The 20,364-nt window shown below is 33.5% G+C and overlaps 2 protein-coding genes and 1 long non-coding RNA gene across 5 annotated transcripts; 2 read left to right on the forward strand and 1 right to left on the reverse strand.

Moving 5' to 3' along the window:
* The first annotated feature begins 6,459 nt into the window (after positions 1 to 6,459).
* Positions 6,460 to 10,745, forward strand: LOC140987280 (cysteine protease XCP1-like). Its single transcript, XM_073455733.1, has 6 exons — positions 6,460 to 7,077; positions 8,112 to 8,344; positions 8,420 to 8,557; positions 8,629 to 8,843; positions 9,867 to 10,233; positions 10,348 to 10,745. Exons 1-6 carry the CDS (start codon positions 6,603 to 6,605, stop codon positions 10,486 to 10,488), a joined length of 1,569 nt encoding a protein of 522 aa, XP_073311834.1. The 5' UTR covers positions 6,460 to 6,602; the 3' UTR covers positions 10,489 to 10,745.
* LOC140987281 (uncharacterized) lies at positions 9,485 to 9,983 on the reverse strand. Its single transcript, XR_012177095.1, has 3 exons — positions 9,893 to 9,983; positions 9,776 to 9,799; positions 9,485 to 9,565 (listed from the first exon to the last, which is right to left on the reverse strand). It is a non-coding gene; the product is annotated as an uncharacterized lncRNA (long non-coding RNA).
* Positions 10,746 to 13,629: 2,884 nt separating the features above from the next.
* On the forward strand, positions 13,630 to 16,650 carry LOC140987279 (uncharacterized). 3 transcript variants are annotated; one of them, XM_073455732.1, is made up of 4 exons: positions 13,630 to 13,735; positions 14,284 to 15,385; positions 15,472 to 16,182; positions 16,278 to 16,650. In XM_073455732.1, exons 2-4 carry the CDS (start codon positions 14,306 to 14,308, stop codon positions 16,320 to 16,322), a joined length of 1,836 nt encoding a protein of 611 aa, XP_073311833.1. In that variant the 5' UTR covers positions 13,630 to 13,735; positions 14,284 to 14,305; the 3' UTR covers positions 16,323 to 16,650. The 3 variants fall into 3 exon arrangements, with proteins under 3 accessions (XP_073311833.1, XP_073311832.1, XP_073311831.1); XM_073455731.1 differs by having other exon boundaries at positions 13,671 to 13,739; XM_073455730.1 differs by having other exon boundaries at positions 13,675 to 14,187.
* Positions 16,651 to 20,364: the final 3,714 nt, after the last annotated feature.

Here is a 20,364-nt window from a genome sequence, read left to right on the forward strand (position 1 = left end):
CGAAAGTAACAAAAATAACATGGCTATTAATAAATCTCGTGAATCACCAGCCCCAAAATTGTTCGGACTCCTCATCCTCAACATATTCTTCGGATAAATCTGGGAATGAGAGAATAAGGGGTGAGTATTTTGGGAAATACTCAGTAAGTGGGGCCGTTCGAGCACAATATAACAACATGCATAAAATTTTGAAATCACATGACTTGCATAACATCATTCATATCACATGCATAACATTTACCAGACACTGAGATTCCTCAACTTTCTATGGTTTACTGATATTAGTCCCTAATTTTTAATCCTCTAAAGGGGCGAGGCCATATATCGGTTATATCCCCACCGTGTAAGGGTCATGTCATGGTTGGGATTACCACCCATATCGAGTTGAATCCTCACAGTGTCAAAACATAACTCATGCAAAAATCTTAACCACAAGGGGTAGAATAAGAATTTGCACTCGACCGTATTTTAAAACACACGAAATGCATAACCGAAATTAAAAATTTAAAACAAGTCCACTTACCTTAATCTTTGAAGAAAAACGTGAAAAAAAGAGAGGGTTCCTTGCACTGGAATTTTCGAAAGTCTTTCCCCGGCTCTGGACTGCAGCAGCTTTTCGAAACTCGGCATAACTTCGAGAGCAAAATCTCGAAAATTTCCTAAGGAGACTAGAGAGAAACTCGAAAATATTGATGATTTTTGAGGTGTGATTTTCGAGCTCCAAGGCCCTCCTATTTATAGGGGTTGGCTGCTATCTCGATCGTGTTTTATCCGCGAGTTTGAATTCTGAATCAAATCTTCATCTAGAATTATGATCTATCCCGTGATCTTGGGTGATATTCGAAATCTAAATCTTTCATCCCAATGAGTTTCTAAATTATATAATATATACACTATTGAATTCGAATTCTAGGAATTGTATTATCATTTGCTTGATTTTTATCTCGGTATCTCAATATCATCTCGAATCTTAGATCTTTATCTGCTCACAAGTTCGAAAATATATACACGATAAAATTATCCATTCAACCTTAAGAAAATCTTGCAAATCTTACATCTTAAAATGAGATAGATATCCGAAAATTGTGAAAATCCTAGTATCCTAAAATTTCAAAATATTTTCATGATTAAACCAAAATCTTGGATTTTACCCAGCTGAAATAAAAGATAAAACCTTCCGTACTAACAGTCATTGAAAACTATCAGAATATGTTAGGTTTTGACGCACTACCAAGATATGTCAGAAAAGATGATGACATGACATCAATATCTGCATTTGTAAACAAATATATTTTTAAAAGTTTATCGTTGCATAGTAAGCTCTAAATAGATCCCTTAAACAAGCTTTAAATGTGAGACAATTACACCATATATATTTGGATTATCAAAAGCAAACTGATATTATCTGAAGAATTTTTTCGTTAGCCAAACTGAAATAGCTAGCACATGCTAATAAATCATTATCTGATCATTTTGATGATCAAAATTGTGCTTATAATTTATATGTGAAATATGTGTATTTAAGAGTAAGAAGTCTTATTACTCAAAGTGTTTAGGTTTAAGTTTTACTAAGCGTTTCAGTTAAACAAGGTTAAGTCCTACTGAAGTGCATTTAATCACTAAAGTCTTTTAATGCAAACCTTCCGTGATGAAAAAAGGGTAACGTAGGAGTTTTGAAATCTCCAAACATCCAGATACAACATTGTGCTTATTTACTTTCAAGTGTACATACTTTTATATTATTTTGGAAACTTCAATTAATTTTCTTGGTAAGCTATTTGTTCAAAAATTTTCAGTAAGTCTACTTACACATAATTCACATTAATTGACTTACTGAAAACTCAACTGACAAGAACAAAATTTCATTTTTGTTAACCTGGCCAACCAAAATATTTTTTGAGATAAAATTATTCACCATTCTAAATTTATTTTCCATCTTAACATTAATAATGGTGAATTTCACAGTATTAATGTCTATATAACTTAACAAATAAAACTCTCAGTATTATAATTTGTGAAATTTATTTCATAGTAACCAATTAGTATTTTATTTGTTGTAGGATGGTGGCAAATACATGATATTTTTGGAAAATCTAATTATTCAATATATACAATACATTGTGCGTTCCAATGCATGTTATATTTAATAATAAAATGCACTTTTATTGTTAATATTAAAATTTAATGATTTGTGATATAGTATTTTAATATATGTATGTAGCGATAATATTGAAATGTAAGAAAATGGATAAAATGACAGAAAATTTTGTTGATTTGTTTTATAAATAAATAAATCTGAGTAATCTACTTTTAAATTTTTTCCCATATGGTTGAATAATTTTTGAATATTAAATAGGTAGTCTATGGAAAAAAAATATACACACACACGACTTTATGAGTGACCGTCCTTTGGATCCATCCGACCAATCATCAAAAGCATTGATTGAGCAAAAGTGGGAAAAAAAAGTAAATTATGACTGGGTCTCATGTAAGACTGTCTCACAGATCTTAATCTATGAGACGGGTCAACCCTACCCATATTCACAATAAAAAGTAATACTCTTAGCATAAAAAGTAATACTTTTTTTATGGATCACCCAAATAAGAGATCTGTTTCACAAATACGATCCGTGAGACCGTCTCACACAAGTTTTTGCCAATAATTATACTATGACATTAACTAAACAACAAATTATCAATTAATTAATCAATCAATGATCGAGACTACAAAAAATTATCATATATATTTTGTATGTTATTTCTTAAAAGCTGATGTGAGAACCAAAGATTTGTATATAATTGAATATTGTAGGGAAATTTTAGCACAAGATTTTTTCATTAGAATAATATTTGTATATGGGAAATAGTGGTTGGAAAATCTTTTGTTAAGTCAATAATATTACACCAAGGCATGCAAATTTCGAAATTGAGAAGGAAAATTTTTGCAAGATTTGGGTATCATACAAATTAAAAGAATTGAGGTGTGATGTTGCTAGGGAATCTCGAAAATTCCTCCTAGATTAATTGCCTAGTATGGGGATGGATAGATACTAGTGTACATGGAATTAAATCATCCAAGGTTGACCAAAATCCTTTCCACCTAGCAACCTAAATCTTGAACCCATGGAGAGCATGAGATCAAGGAATAATTCTCACTAATTAAGCATCAAGAATTTCGAAATAATGGCAAGGAGATGAGAGCCAAAATTGAGAGATTTGAATCAAATTTAGGCATGATTGGGCTACCATATTGAGCTCCACCCTTCACCCATATAAATACCACATCAAAGCCTAGCATTCCCTACACTAAAAACTCGAAATTCCCTTGCTGAAATTCTCGAAATTTCGCAGCCTCTCCATAGCCAAACTCTGCCCCGAAAATCGTCCAAGAAATTAAGCCGAAGTTCCGTCCGAAGGAGGAGCAAGGAGCGATCCAATTTTCGAGTTGAGCATCCACGTTTTTAGCATTAATTATACTGTAAGTGGGTTGTTTTAAATCTTAAAATCTCGGTTTTATACATATGAACCTTTCGGTTTTTGTTTTAAAGTTCGGTCGAGCTCTGTCTCCCGTTTATACGTTTTTGAAATTTTGATACGTTTATGTTTTTACACTGTGAGAATTCCCTGAAAATGGGTGGAATTCCAACATATGGCCCTTCACGGTGGGATAGAACCGTTTTATGGCCTCGCCCTCTTAGAGGATTAAAACTTAGGGACTGACGTCAGTAAACCGTTAAAGGTGAAAAATCGCAGTGTTGTTATGTTACGAATACGATGTTACGATTATGAAAAGCATGTTGTATTTATATGTTATGTTTTCGAAAATGTTATAAAATTTTATGTTGTGTTCGAAATTCCCCTATTTACTGAGTATTTCCCAAAATACTCATCCCCTTACTTTCCCCTCCCAGATAAGTCCGAAGAACAGGTTGAGGATGAAGAATCCGAGCAGTTCTGGGGATGGTGAATCTCAAGAATTAGATTAAGTTTAAGTTAGTATTAATATGCAGTTTTACGTTTCCACATTTATTTCTGTTGTTTAGAAATTTTTGGTTGTAAAAGACAATGTTTTCTTTGAGTTGAAATCATGATATATAAACTGGTTCGGTTTATACTGTGCTACGAAAGGCTCGTTGTTTCGATTGTGTGATTGTTAAACAACGCCGGTGTCAATCCCGAGTTTCGAGGCGTGACAACTGCTCTTAATTTTCAACGCTCATAATTTAATTACATCCATCCAAGTTAATGGCGTGACAACGGCTCTTAATTTTCAACGCTCATAATTTAATTACATCCATCCAAGTTAATCATTATTTACATAACACGTCCTTTTCACGTAATTCTAACTACTGTTTGATAAGTAGAACGATAGATATTCGCAAAAGACTTCATTGTATTTGTCTTATCTAATTTTTACTCGAGTTTTATAATAATAGATGTTAAAATAGTTATATTCTCCTTATCTCTTAACTTAATTATAATCTCACATAACAAACTTCAAATAAAGTAAGGTGTTATTATAAGTATCATTATTGTAAATAATTAAATACATAAATGGATATAGATATGATAGTAAATTAATATATATAGATATAGATACACATATTCGACGAAAACAAAAAATAAAATAAAAAAATTATCCGGTCTACAGAAAACCAGACACATCGTGCAACATGTGGAACACATCAAATATCGTTCCCTAGGGATCAGATCACTGATATCTCAAGAAACTGACAATTACACAAATAATAAACAATATCGAGAGTATGAGAGAACAATTCCTTATTACAACAACGTCATCAATGGAAAAATGGTAATTTTAATAATGTAAATTGGTTTTTTTTCGTTATAGTCCAATAATTTGTNTTTGTTTTGTTCTTTTTTTTCCCCTTTAAGAAACCACTAAATTTATTAAATATGATTTATTGGACACTAATTCTCTAATACATGTCACATGTACCGAGAATAAAACTTATATTACATATTTTAAAATATACATAAACAAAAATAAAATTAAACAACAAATTTTTTCCTCTCATTTTAAAATATCGAAAGTCATTTTGCTTTATTATTTTTATTCTCGGAACTTCTTCATAGTGACTCCCTTCCATACCTCATTTCAGAAAGAACTTCAAAGTGACTCTATTTCATTATATCATATCCATATTAGTAGATGAATTTTAATGTGATCAATATGATCTTTATTCTGACTACATGTGTCACATAGGATCGATAATCACTGTGAATTGTTGTTTCAGGCAAAAAAAGAGAGACTAAAAGCAAAAAAATAATTCTAGTTAATGTATGAAAATCAAATTTTAATAAGTTACATGACAAAAATCTAAAACATTTCAACTTATATGAATAAAACCCAAAATATTTCAATTTACAAGACGCTTTTAATTTGCCTCATGATTAATAATTACAGATTCAATTTTAAGTTGTGTACAAATTCCTATAATATACTATTGCCTGCGTGCTCTCAATTTAATTTCTTATTCTGTACGTACGTAACAAATATCCATATTGAAGCTATAGCTGTTTACTAAAATATAATAGCAAATTAAATGTTTTATCGAAAAATCAAACAATTATTGACCTGCTTTTGAAATCTATCCCAAGTTCCAAAATGTCGGTCAGTTGCGGGCCTGAACTTTATTCAGACTCGGTGTAAATTGTAAACAGCGTATTAGAAAATATGAAGTAGACCAGACACTTCAAAAGGTTTAACTTTAAAGTTTAAGTGTGATTAATCTTATATACATTCTTAAAAAATATATAAATAAAGGAATACTCTCATTATTTTATATTTAAACACTTTAGCTTTCAGATAACTTCATCTTTAAATTATTTTTTGACTTGAACTTCGGAGTGTCTACGCTGATCAAACCTCGACACCTTTGACTTTTGTTTGTGACGCAGATGATAAACCACAAAATATCCTTTCCACCAGCTATTTAAACCCACTTACGAGATAGCAAGAATATCGTTCTACGATTACTTAGATCCGTTTACGAACATGCAAAATAGTTCGAATAATCACAATTTTTGGCTACAACACTATATACGTTTTTGAATTAGAAATTATATTGTTTCGATTTTTTTTAATATAAAATGAACCAATAGAAATTTGTTCCGATCTGTTAAATTCACGTGGCCATTAATTCTGGACCCATGAAATTAAATAGTAAACCTAATGGGGTGAGTGTTTTTCTTAAAATCACCAATCAATTTATATTGGCCACGTTTTTCTCCTTATCCAACAAACCAGCGCAAACCTAATTAGTATTCGTTAATAAATATATGATCAAATATTTTTTTCGTATTCTTTATTATTATTATTATAAACTTGTAATCCCTGAAAAGAAATATTAATTTATTAATTTAAAAAATAAAAAAAAATAAAAATACATGATGCCTGAACGGATTTTATCTTATCCTTTTATATCGATGGGCTATTTTTCCATCGGCTGTTCTTTTATTTTTAATGAAGGGTCAGTTATACCATATGCCATCACTGTAAGCTGACTGATTGGTAACACTTTTAATACTTCATCCTCAAAGGCATGAAGCCACACAACAGTCAATGAAGATCGGAGTTGATGGGACACCGATTTCTCCACGCCTTCCTTCTGATCTCATTAGCAATCGTAGTTTCTTCCCTCCCCCTCGAATTCTCAATCATCGGAGCCAACCCTGATGAGGTTTTTGAAGAGCGAATCCCGGAGCTTTTCCAATCATGGAAGGAGAAGCACGGCAAGGTGTACGAGCACGCGGAAGAGGCGGCCAAAAGACTAAGGATCTTCCGGACTAATATCAAGTATGTGCTGGAGAAAAACATGGACAGAAGATTGCCGATGGGGCTCCTCGTGGGGTTGAACAAATTCGCAGATTTAAGCAATGAGGAGTTCAGGAAGATCTACACTAGGAAAATACAGAAGCCCTTTGAGAAAAGGAGGAGATATTCGTTGGAGGATGTTCTGCTAAAGATGAAGCTTTCGTCCTGCGACGCTCCTACTTCTCTGGATTGGAGGGAACACGGCGTTGTTACAGGCGTGAAGGATCAAGGTCAATGTGGTAAGTTTTTTTTTTTTTTTTTAATTTCTTACAGCGGTGATTTTTGTGTAAATGGTAGAATATATTTACATATACAAAAAGGAGTGGGGATCGATGATTGAGTTGCGATGACAGCTTTATCTTGAAAAGTTCGAATGAGTAGGAAATTTCAAAATGGGGGGCATTGTAAATAATAACATATTATAATGCATCAACTTATCTTCTACTATAGCAAATATCATCTTCTTTTCCTCGATAAAAATTTATCAAAAATCTTCCTAAAATAATTCTTTCTCCTGATATCTTCAACTTTCTTTTTTTTTTTTTTTTTTTTTTTTTTTAAAAAAAAAAAGGAAAGTTACGGAATAAATAATAAATTATAAGTTTAAGTTGAAGACTTAATCGTTAAATTTATCGTTCAAATTTAATGAATATGCATCATTCTGTGTCTAATATTGTAAAAAAATTGGATAAAAACTATAACATTTATTAAATAATAACAACATATATGAAATTAATTAAATTATAAATAAATTTTTAGATAGTTAAAAGCAGGTGCATAGATTAATGATGTCACACAAGTTTGCTGAAAGTTTTCTAAATGATGGAAGTTTTGGGGTTAAATTGAGTTGGGGCATTGGATACTCTTACATCTTAATAGACTTGATTTGCTTGTTTTGGCTTGTACACAAGTCCTATTCGACTTTTTTTACTTCTGAAATTACTGGCAGGAAAAATACGTATCTTTATCTGTTCCAAATAGTGGGGGAAACGAAATTCCTGAAATATTTCGGATCCTTTGTAAAATTCAAAGTTTTTGATATTGGTAATATGTACATTTTAACTGGAAAAATAATTATAAATTAGAAGTTTAGAGTTAATTATTGAAAATGTATTTTAAAATCTTATAACTTTTTTTTATAAGAACACGAATAAGGAAATGCAAATGAGAAATTATTGTTAATTGAAAAAAGAGTTGGCGATTAAGTATAACTGAGACGTATTAACACCACTACTTTGTAAATCTTGAACCCATGGGTTGAAATTTTTTACAGGAAGTTGCTGGGCCTTTTCTTCCACCGGAGCAGTGGAAGGGATAAATGCCCTGACCACGAGAGAACTGGTTAGCCTCTCGGAACAAGAACTCGTTGACTGTGATTCGACCAATTATGGTTGCGATGGAGGCTACATGGACTATGCTTTTGAATGGATCATTAACAATGGAGGAATCAGTGCGGAATCTAATTATCCATACGATGGAAAAGATGACAAATGCAACAGCACCAAGGTTTTATCATACATTTTACGTTGAACTTTGAGTTTTATTTGTTTTGAGAGGCGGAAATTGTGATTGATTTAACAGGAAGGAGACAAAGTTGTGAGCATTGATGGATACATAGACGTTGAAGAAGAAGAAAGTGCCATGCTATGTGCAGTTGCGAAACAGCCAGTTAGCGTTGGGATTTATGGCTCCGCAATTGATTTCCAATTGTACACAGGGGTATGCTAAGCGTTATCTATCTGGCTTTTATCTACCGCAGTTTGAGATGATTCGGTTTTATTGCTTTGCAGGGGATTTACGATGGGGAATGCTCTGGGAATCCGGATGAAATAGATCATGCAGTGTTGGTAGTGGGATATGGTAGTGAAGGAGATGAGGAATACTGGATTGTGAAGAACTCTTGGGGGAAGGATTGGGGGATGGATGGATTTGCTTGGATTAGAAGGAATACTGGATCTAGATATGGTGTTTGTGCGATCAATGCCATGGCTTCTTATCCCACTAAGATACCACCTCTATTTCATTCATTGACACAGTCCTTGGTTCCTTTTCCATTCCCATTTTTTACACCACCACCTCCTCCTCCCACGCACTCTCCTCCATCGCCACCACAACTGTGGTCACCACCACCACCCTCACCACCTCCCCCATCGCCTCCACCACTGTCGCTATCACTACCTCCTCCGTCTCCACCGCCACCGTCGTCACCGCTGCCACCGTCGTCACCTCCCCCATCGCCTCCACCACCTCCACCTCATCATTCGCCACCACCTCCGTCGTCACCACCACCACCCTCATCACCTCCGCCATTGCCTCCACCACCGCCACCGCCATCACCACCTCCTCCCTCACCTCCACCTCCACAAACGTCGTCACCCCCATCGCCTCCACCACCTCCGCCATCGCCTCCACCACCGCCATCACCACCTCCTCCCTCCCCTCCACCACCACCGTCGTCACCACCACCACCCTCACCACCTCCGCCATCGCCTCCACCACCACCACCACCGCCATCACCACCTCCTCCCTCACCTCCACCCCCACCACCCTCACCACCTCCGCCATCGCCTCCACCACCGCCATCAGCACCTCCTCCCTCCCCTCCACCACCACCACCGTCGTCACCGCCACCACCCTCACCACCTCCCCCATCGCCGCCACCACCACCACCATCACCACATCATCCATCGCCACCATCGCCGTCGTCACCGCCACCACCCTCACCACCTCCGCCATCGCCTCCGCCGCCGCCGCCGCCGCCGCCATCACCACCTCCTCCCTCCCCTCCACCACCACCACCACCGTCGTCACTGCCACCACCCTCACCTCCTCCTCCATCGCCTCCACCGCCACCGCCACCATCTCCACCACCACCCTCACCCCCACCACCTCCACCACCTCCTCCACCATCGCCTCCACCACCATCACCACCTCCACCATCGTCACCGCCACCACCCTCACCTCCTCCCCCATCGCCTCCACCGCCATCTCCACCACCTCCCTCACCTCCTCCACCATCGCCTCCACCACCATCACCACCTCCACCACCCTCACCTCCTCCCCCATCGCCTCCACCGCCGCCGCCGCCATCTCCACCACCTCCCTCACCCCCACCACCTCCTCCACCACCATCACCACCTCCACCATCGCCTCCAGTGCCACCTCCAATTCCACCACGACCACCACAACCCCCACCACCACCATCCCCTACTTTATGTGGAGACTTTTCCTTCTGTCCACCACGTACCACATGCTGTTGCCGCTTTCATACATGGGGCATTTGTCTCATTTATGATTGTTGTCCACTAAATAGTGCGGTTTGCTGTAATGGCTCTGAATATTGTTGTCCAATTGAATTCCCCATTTGTGATGTGTACGAAGGTCTTTGTCTCAAGGTATGCAATACCATGTTAACAGTTTCAAAAATAAATCTATTGAATATCATGCATGTGATTATAGGTATTTCCATGCACAGTCCATAATCATTTATATTCTTATTTTTTGTTTAGAAACGTGGAGATTACTTGGGATTGAGAGCAGGGAAAAGGAAACCGTCAAGACATAAATTTCCATGGAGTAAAATTGAAGAAAATGAAAAGGAGCGTCAACCTCTTCGATGGAGAAGGAATCCGTTCGCTGAAATGCGGTAAAAACTTGGGGAGCATTGGTCATCTTGCTTTGCAATTTTACGTTCAAACTTTCCGATTTTTATTCGAGCTTCACTGGTAACAAGATTTGTGTTGGTTTTGCCACTCAACGTTTTTGAAAAATAAATTTGATAAGATATATAATGGTTAAAATTCATGATGTTGACAGGAAATATAGTAACTACTGTCAAATTTGTTATGAAGTCGACATCAATAAAATAACTATTTTTATAACTAAATAAATGAATATTGAATAGGGAGGAGGATGTGAACATTTTAGAGAGTACAAATTCAAAACACAGACACACACACAAAATTTATTTTTCTTACTATATATTAACAAAATAGATAAATTGATATAGAATTAACTAAAACAATTTTCTTTATCAATACTCAGCTTTGCTTAAACGCCGCCCTGAAGTTGACAGCAAATTAATTTCAAGGTATGTTTTAATTTTAATGAATGGAAGCATCGCATTGGAATAATATAATTATGATTCAAATTCATGTCGAACCCAAGCCAACTCCCATTTACCGGCACTGTTATTCATATACACGTGTTTTAAGATATTATTTAATGTTTAATAAATTAGTGAAAATGTCCCTTATCATGACACTATCTCAAAGGTCTATATCCAAGAAACGCATCGACTCGACGTATATTTACCATAAAAAATAATATTTTTAGAAAGTTAGATAGGATTAGAGATCCGTCTCACAATAGTTTTTTTTGGTAAAATAGTACATCATATATTTAATTCTCAATGATTCTTTATTATCTTTGGATGAAAAAGACAAATGTATGTAGGATCCTAATGAAATTTTAATCATTATCTTATTAAATTAGGATAGTCTTTGTTTGCGTAATACATGGCCCGAATTTATTTGGACCACATACGAAGAATGCCCACGGTTAAAAGACAATTTTAACAGTTCAATATTTAATAAATACAGCACATAACAAGCCGAAATTCGTTGTCTATTCCTCACCAATAGCAACACGTTAACGAAATAAGGATCGGTTGCGTGACTTACAAGATGCTCGTCAAACATTGCAGCTAGCTTCTGACCGTAACATCGGATTGCTCCGCCTGTGGATACTCTACGTTTGGATGTTGGCAGCTTATAATGAGAGCACTAATCGCTGTGCAATTGGAGGTGTAATCCGAAATCACGAGGGTCAATCGATATTTGTTTTTGGGGAAAAAAAAATGAGAAACCCTTATCTGTCTTGTATGCAGAGCTTTTTGCTATCGAAGGTTTGTAAGAGCATCAAATAAATGTTTACTTATTTATCAAAATACCATAATCAAAATCACCATGAGATTAGCTTTGAGATTTTGATTAAATTAAGCATAAACTTATAACACAAAATCTAGGGTTAAGAACCCAAAAAAAAAAAAGTGATTATCGAAAATCAATTTTGTTAGATGTTTCAAATACTCTTTTAAAAACATATGATAATAAATTAATCGGGCATATCCATTATAAAATTTCATGAAAATCGTCCCCTTTTATGATAATAGGCTTGCCATCCTATTTTGATGAGAAGATTTAGAACAATGTCTTTAACTACTTTAGTTAATTCCAACATGAAACAATAACGGTAAAAATATGAGAAAAAATAAATCTTATAAAGATAGTTTTTCGTTTTCCCCCTTTAAATCTAACATTATTTTATTCCGCAAGGCATATTATGTTAAAACAAAAACAGTGACGGACCCCGACCATACATTGTCCCATGCAATAAATTAATTAATTCCTGATTGATTAGTCAAGGCAGCTCTGGTATACGTATTAGATATCTCACATGGAGGAAGCACCAAACATGCTTACTTTACGCCCCCATTTGTTACTTTTTTCCAAAGGATTACTGGGCCAAACTGACAATAAATAAATAATCTATATCATTAAAATGTATAATATTAATATTTGAAAAACCTAATCTCTAGAAAAAAAGACCTCTTATTAGGGGTCAAAAAAGCAGAACATGGGCGTGTTTTGTTAATTTCTTACCATCAATCACGGGGAACTTTTAGCCCAAATTGTACGTCAGTTGTCACATTGCACCAAAATTACATTCATCGTATTTTCAATATTTTTGTTCGTACATATTTAAAACAGACAGAATCATAATACTTGTAGATATATATATATATTTAAGGATGCGCATAGGTTGATTTTTTCTTAAAAAAACAGAGTGAATTTGGGCTCATCAAATTTACTATAAAAAAGCTTGAGCTCACGAACATGTTCGATGGATGAATTAATATTAGGAGTTTGACACAAGAGGCAAGCTCATCATTAATGTATAGTGTGGTAACCTAGCTTAAGCAACTAATGTTGTGCTCAAATTTGAGAGAGAAAAATTAGTCAACTCAAAGCTCAATTTAGCGTTTCAGGTCACTAAGTTCTATACAATTAAGAGAAAATTATATTTTCTATTTTATCAAATTTTAGTTTTAGTTCATTATTTTTTTTCTTCTAGATTTAGTCATTTCTTTGACATGTCAACAATGTATCGTTGATGTTTTGCCTAAGTGATGCTGACACACGTGTTCAGACGAAAAAGACTAAAATTATCAAAAAAAGAAAAATGTATGACAAACTAAAATGTGATAATATAGATGACTAAAACCGCAAAAATTAAATATATAAGTCTAAAATTACACTTTTCTCTATAATTAAGATTAAAGTTAAACTTAACAAATTTATCCCTGCTTTAATCTCAATATCTGTAATCTATAATCTAATAAAAATAGAGGTCCCCTTAACTATATAATCTTGGGAATTATTAGGAAATAAACAGGGCGCGAAATAAAGGCAGTTGGGGTTAACTGTCATTATAATCCAACGGTATATACGTGACGATTGCCCACTCCATCTCCAGGCGTTATAAGCAGCATATGAAAAAGTGAGCGGCTGGAAAAAAGAACACGATTACCCAAGTAGGGTGGAAATCAAGAAAATTGGAGTTTGGTATTTACTAATTTTCTTTTGGGATTGAGGCCTATCAGTGTCCAAAATCCACATGCATTTGGCAATCACTCGTCTCCATTCTCCGCTCTACTAAATATTCATCACCACAAGCAATCAAAGGATTTGTTCAGTTTTTTTTCCAGTCCCTTTCTTTTCTCTCACTCTCACTCTCACTCTCAGTCACTCACTTTTTTCTTACTTCTCACCAGTTTTCTTCCCATAATTTGCGGAGTGCGCATTCCTTCTCTCACTCACTCTCTCTCTGCCCTGGGTGAGTGAAGATGCATCTGGGTTTTGTTTATTTGGTGTTTTCTTTGATTTTTATTATATATTTCTTTTTCTGTTTTGAGGATTTTGTGATCTCATTTCAATGTTTTAGGGTGTTTGCTGGAAATTTAATCTATATAAGATTGTTTCTTTCTAACCGTTATGCTTGCTTGTCACTCTTGAAGGAAAAAAAAAAGATTATGGCCCCTGTTTCTGGACCAAGCGTGCTTCTTGTGAGAATGAATGATGTTATTTGGTCAATTTCTTTTTTTATTGTTTTATTTAGTTCTTGACGGGTTTGGTACAACATTTTTGCGTCTGGAATTGATGGGCATTCAAGAAATCTTGGCGAGACATTGTTCCCCTTTTCCTGCTTAGATTTTCTATGCTCTTGGGTGTGAAATAATGAAGCCACTAAAATCAATTGCTCACTGATGAGTTCTGGTGGATTATCAAGTAAATTCTTGGTTAATTCATTAGCTGTTGGGCAGTCTTGTGATTTGACACTGTCTTGTAACGAATTTTAAAGATGCGATTTTGTTTCTGAATCAGATTTTGATATCCAAGCGAGCTGATGGAGAACAGGCAACTAAATTTCGATGCTCCTCTTCTATCCGTACGGCGATTTTCATCACCCATACGCTCTTCAGAGCTTGTATATCGCAATGGGAGCGAAAATATACAACCCTGTGGACAGAAGTCCCTTCCGTTAATGGAGGAGCTGACAAAACCAGCTTCAGTTCCATTTCACTGGGAAAAAATCCCGGGAAAATCGAATGGTAGAGTTTACACGCCAGAGGAACCTTCGATTACACCAAGGCTTCCACCTGCCATGGTATCAGATGCCATTAGACACAATTCGGGTGAACTTCCAAGGATGGCACCGGGAAGGATATCAGATCCCTTGAGATACAATTCGGGTGAAAGTCCGAGGTTCCTGCCGGGGAGGGTGTCGAGTTCTTCAAGATACAATTCAGGTGAAAGATCGAGTGATCAGAATATTCATAGGACTCAGATTGAAACAATATCTTTCATGGACCATGCCAGTCTTCTGGAGAAATTGAATGAGAGTTTAGATTGTAAAGATGAATCTGATGCAGTAAGTGAAAATGAGAAATGTTGCGATAAACTTTACTCGCTTTCACGAACAGAATCATCATCCTTTAACTATAGTGTAAGTGGTCTGAGTGGATACCATAGTTCATGTGTGAAACCATCCGGGACATTCTCTGTCGATGTTCAAACACGAGATTTTATGATGAATAGATTCCTACAAGCAGCCAAGGCTGTTGTTTTGGAGACACCGCAATATGTCGTGAAGAAGCCGTTAGCGGTGAACAAGCCACCAAAAGAACAGATAAAGAAGGTGATTTCTTGTGAGAACAAGCCTTTACCAAAGCAGTACGGTTTTGATTCCAATCAGAAACATAGCGAGTATACGGATAATGTGGAAAGCGAAGATGAAAAGGAGTGTCCCGTTCCAGTGAAAAAGCGGGGGAAAATTTGGGGGATTATCCCTCGGCTGTGTGTGAAGAATACTTTGTGCCTCTTTAGTCCTTTGCCAGGAATGAAATTGAGAACCCACACTCCAAATTTTTCAGCCGGTGAAATTAGGCGACCAACTCAAAAAGCATACAGCGGACCTCTGTACAAGGTAATTCTGAAGTTTAACTTGTGCATATGTAGGAAAAACTACGGTAAATATAAAATTTATAATTGTATTAGTTTGAAATCCTGCAGAATTCTTGTCATCCGACTCCTCGGGCAAAATTTTATTCCGGATTGTTATCTCGGGACCTTCAAGAAATGGAGAAAAAACTAGCTGGTGATTCGAATCAGATTTTGAGTTCTCTTGGCTCATATAAATCAGGACCGCCCCCCTTGAGGCGTAACAGAAGTGGTGGCATATCTCCATACCGAAATGAATCTACGAAGCCTCCATTCCGTGAAGGAGTGGGCTTTCTTGGACTTCCCAAGGAAGTTGAGAAAGACAGTGCCAAGAAAATCGCATCTTCCCTCAAAATGTTTTTGGCCTTGCAAGATGTATCGAGGAATCAGATAAATGACACCCTGAAACCTGAAAGCGCCATTGATGGAATGAAGGATATTAAAATGAATCGACTACCCAATGAAGAATCCAGGCCACCTTTAGAATCTGATGTAAATTTTGGTGCAAAAGAAGAAAATAGCCTGAAGTCTGATGATCAAAGAGAATTTGATCCTGCCTATATGAAGTCTCTTTTACCTCCACCATTACCAAAATCACCTTCAGAATCATGGCTTTGGCGTACACTGCCTTCTATTTCTTTGGGCAATCAGTTTTCGCAGCAGCGGAGCAAAAGCCCATTTGACCCTAGGAAACAGGTCCCGCAAGGTTCGAAGACTGTCACCAAATGGGAGACTATAGTAAAATCTTCTTACTTACGACATAATCACGTTCGCTATTCAGCGGTAACCTCACCTTTTACCTTCTTTACTGAACTTTGTATTGTGATTGGCAAGTTTTATACTTACTATTTTATGATCCTTTCCATTTTCTTTGACAGGAGCTAGTGCCGTTTGGATCTCATGATAGAAGGTACTATTCGTAGAAAAGGAGAAATGATGGGAGAATCCGTCCGTTTCTGTCTACCCTTCCTGTTTCCACCCGTGCTCATCAAATACTAGTGCAAGATATTTTTCCAGCACTTCGTGATTTTTTACTCAGTTGCATATTCACATGGTTGCTATGTCACCCGATCTAATCCAGAAAACTTATTCTGGAATACATGCCTTCATATAAGATTTACATGTCAAACATTTACACCCACCTCAGAAAACAAAAGTCTAGAATTTGGTCAATTTATGTATAACTCCACTTGCGGCAACTCGGTTGAAGATTGAGACATAGGCTTTACTTGGTTTGCATTCGGTGCAAGCATTTTTATTCATTTCATAATTACCTAAATAATTGTTATTTTTAGTTACCATTATTATCTTATGTTTTAATCTAATATACTATATTTTAATAGTTAATATACCACACAAAATAATAAAAAACCGAACACATCATTTACGATAAACAAATATCTTCTTCAAAAGCAAAACCAAACGTATATCATATTATCCACTCCAATCTCAAAAAATATATTTCCTAAATTTCACTCAAGAAAAACACTGACAATATATATATTGGAAAAAAGGTCTTTATTTTAAACATAATATTCAGAGTCATAATAATAATAATAATATAATAATAATAATAATAAATATCATACCTCGTGTCTTAATGTTAGCGATATTAAAGAGGATATACGAATATATATATATATACTAGAAGACATGTACGTGCGTTGCACGTGTGGAACATACAAAGATGGAACATACAACAACCATAATTTCTGAATTTTTCATGATATATTTTGAAATTATAAAGTTCTATACATAAATCACGTCATTGAAAAAGTAGCTACAAGTTCTACAAATATTCATCGAAGGAAATTTGTCAGAGATAAAACATGAAGATAATTGTAATATTTTTAAAAACTTTTATTTTTCGAACAAAAAAATTATTTAAAAAACATAAAAAAAAATTTAAAATCTTATAAATCATTTTGAATAACTATGATGTAAGACTAATTTGTTTCACATAAAAAATATTTGAATTTNGAAAAATGAAATTTTATTTTGGAGTAAAATTTACGGTCCATTTTTTTAAAAAAAATTATATATTTAATAGAATTTAAAATAAGAAACACAATGTCTGTAGTACACACATGAACTTCCTAAGAGTTCATCGATCTCAGTACTATTCTCACTCATGCACGCTTAATCCAACAAAATTGAATGATAGTGAAAGATTAATCTTTTAGTTCAAACATTTCTTGACGNTCTTGCTTTGGGTAACAAATATAACATTTGACCTGAACGTCAAGAAATGTTTGAACTAAAAGATTAATCTTTCACTATCATTCAATTTTGTTGGATTAAGCGTGCATGAGTGAGAATAGTACTGAGATCGATGAACTCTTAGGAAGTTCATGTGTGTACTACAGACATTGTGTTTCTTATTTTAAATTCTATTAAATATATAATTTTTTTTAAAAAAATGGACCGTAAATTTTACTCCAAAATAAAATTTCATTTTTCTTTAATTTATTGTAAAATTCATTAATATCTGAAAAACAAAAAAAAATGATGTATTTATTAATACTATATAATGAAAATAAGGACATACAAGTAAATTCACACAATATATGTTATTCATGGATGCTAATTTACTTAACTTAAAAATAAAAAATGGCAAAAACTAATGTGAGGTTGTTTCACAGGTCAATTTTGTGAAACATGTCTCTTATCCGACTCGAATCATGAAAAGACATTGTTTTTTACTCCGAAAATGGACGGGTCAACCTATCTTAAGGATATATATCCATGATACCAGCTCACAGAACCCCTACTCAAAATTAGAGAACTATAAAATTTTTAACAAAAATATATATTTCATTTTCATTCGATTTATTTTAAATTCATTAATTAATGAACAAAAGAAATCAAGCGAAGATGACATCCAAAAAAAATTAAGATGGAGTTCATAAATTAAATAAAAGAAAAAGGAGAGAAATCAAACAAAAATAATTATTTTTTAAATAAGGATATAATTCATTTTTAAAAAATGGAGCGTAAATTTTATTATTCTTCTATTTATTTTAAATACTATTAAATATATAGTTTTTTTTTTAAAAATAGAGTATAAATTTCATTTCAAAAAATGTGGTTAAATTTCATTTTTTCAATTTATTTTAGAATTCATTAATAGCTTAGAAAAACAAACAATAAAACATGTATTTATTTTTATTATTTTAAATTTCTTTAAATATATATATATATATATGTTTTTTAAAAAATAGAGTGTAAATTTCATTCTAAAAAATGAAGGATAAATTTAAATTTCATCCCAAAAATTGGTGGCTAAATTTCATTTTTCTTCAATTTATTTTAGAATTTATTGATTATTAGATGGAAAAAACAAATAAACAAACAAAGAAACATGTAATAAATATTATTATTTACATTATTCATGGATATTAATTTACTCAAGTTAAAAATAAATTGGCACAGAAACTCCTATGAGGTTGTTTCGTGAGTCAATTTTGTGAAACATATCCATATCCGACTTGAATAATGAAAAAACATTGTTTTTCAATCTGGAAATGATTGGGTTGACCCGTATCACGGATATATATCCATCAAACCGTCTCACAGAAGACATACTCAAAAATTGGAGAACTATAAAATTTTGAACAAGATTGTAAACTTCATTTTTCTTTGATTTATTTTAAATGCATTAACAGTAATTAATAAAAAATGTCAACTCATCTTAGATATTATTTTTACTTGATACCGTCTTACAGAAGACCTACTAAAAAATTAGAGAAATATAAAATTTTGAACAAAAACATAAACTTCATTTTTATTGATCTAACAAAAAAAAGTGATAAATAAAACAAAAATAATTATTTTTAAAATAAAAAAATAGTTTATTTTAAAACAAATGGAATGTAAATTTCATTATTCTTCTATTTATTTTAAATTTCATTAAAGATGTAGTTTTTTTTAAAAAAAAACATAGAGTGCCAATTTCATTCCAATAAGTTGTGACGGAATTTTATTTTTTTTTCAATTTATTTTAGAATCCACTAATAGATGAGAGAACAAACCAAAACTTGTATTTATTATTATTGTTCTTTTAAATTTTATTAAAGATATATATTTTTATAAAAAATATTGAGTGCAAATTTCATTCCAAAAAATAGAAGATAAATTTAAATCTCATTCTAAAAAATGGAAAATAAATTAAATTTCATTCTAAAAAATGGTAGTCAAATTTCATTTTTTTAAATTTATTTTAGAATTCATTAATAGCTAGGAAAAAGAACATATATTTATTATTGTTATCATTTTGAATTTCATTAAATATATAAGTTTTTTTTTAAAAAATGAAGTGCAAATTTCATCAAAAAAATTTTATACGTTATTATATAAGTTTTTTTTATGCATCTTAACATCGATAAATTCACTAAAAATATATTCATTTATATTTTAATTCTCGCTACCACATAATTCTGATTTCGCCCCAGACTTTATGTATTTGCTTGCTTGAATTTATTGTTTTTCATTTGGCCAAGACTCATAACATGTCAAACATGAAAGTGAATATTAATTTAAACAGATTATAATATTTACATATTGTAATAAATGTGTTTACCTCTCACGATACTGATAAAAATAACTTAAAAATAATATGTTGACGAACATATTGTCAGGAATCCAAAAACACAATTCAAATGTCAAATTTGAAACTCGATTTTCAGTGATTACTAAAATATCTCAACAACCAACAATTTGTGGACAAGACAGTAACATCACAATTTTAAAAAAACAAACAAAAAACTTATATTTATTATTGTTATCATTTTGAATTTAATTAAAGATATAAGTTTTTTTAGAAAATTTATTATTACTATTATTTTAAATTTCAATAAAAACATATATTGTTTTTAAAAAAAATGGAGTGAAAATGTCATTCTAAAAAATGGAAAATAAATTAAATTTCATTCTAAAAAATGATAACTAAAATTTTCATTCTAAAAG

The sequence above is a fragment of the Primulina huaijiensis genome, chromosome 11 (genome assembly GCF_012295235.1).
Source record: "Primulina huaijiensis isolate GDHJ02 chromosome 11, ASM1229523v2, whole genome shotgun sequence".
NCBI classification, from domain to species: domain Eukaryota; kingdom Viridiplantae; phylum Streptophyta; class Magnoliopsida; order Lamiales; family Gesneriaceae; genus Primulina; species Primulina huaijiensis.

Coding starts and splice junctions, on each gene's coding strand:
- LOC140987279 (XM_073455732.1), top strand. CDS start 14,306: ATGGAGAACAGGCAACTAAATTTCGATGCTCCTCTTCTATCCGTACGG. Junction 15,386..15,471: donor ACAGCGGACCTCTGTACAAG/GTAATTCTGAAG, acceptor GAAATCCTGCAG/AATTCTTGTCATCCGACTCC. Junction 16,183..16,277: donor ATCACGTTCGCTATTCAGCG/GTAACCTCACCT, acceptor TTTCTTTGACAG/GAGCTAGTGCCGTTTGGATC.
- LOC140987280 (XM_073455733.1), top strand. CDS start 6,603: ATGGGACACCGATTTCTCCACGCCTTCCTTCTGATCTCATTAGCAATC. Junction 8,844..9,866: donor ATGGCTTCTTATCCCACTAA/GATACCACCTCT, acceptor ATCGCCTCCACC/ACCATCACCACCTCCACCAC. Junction 10,234..10,347: donor ACGAAGGTCTTTGTCTCAAG/GTATGCAATACC, acceptor TTTTTTGTTTAG/AAACGTGGAGATTACTTGGG.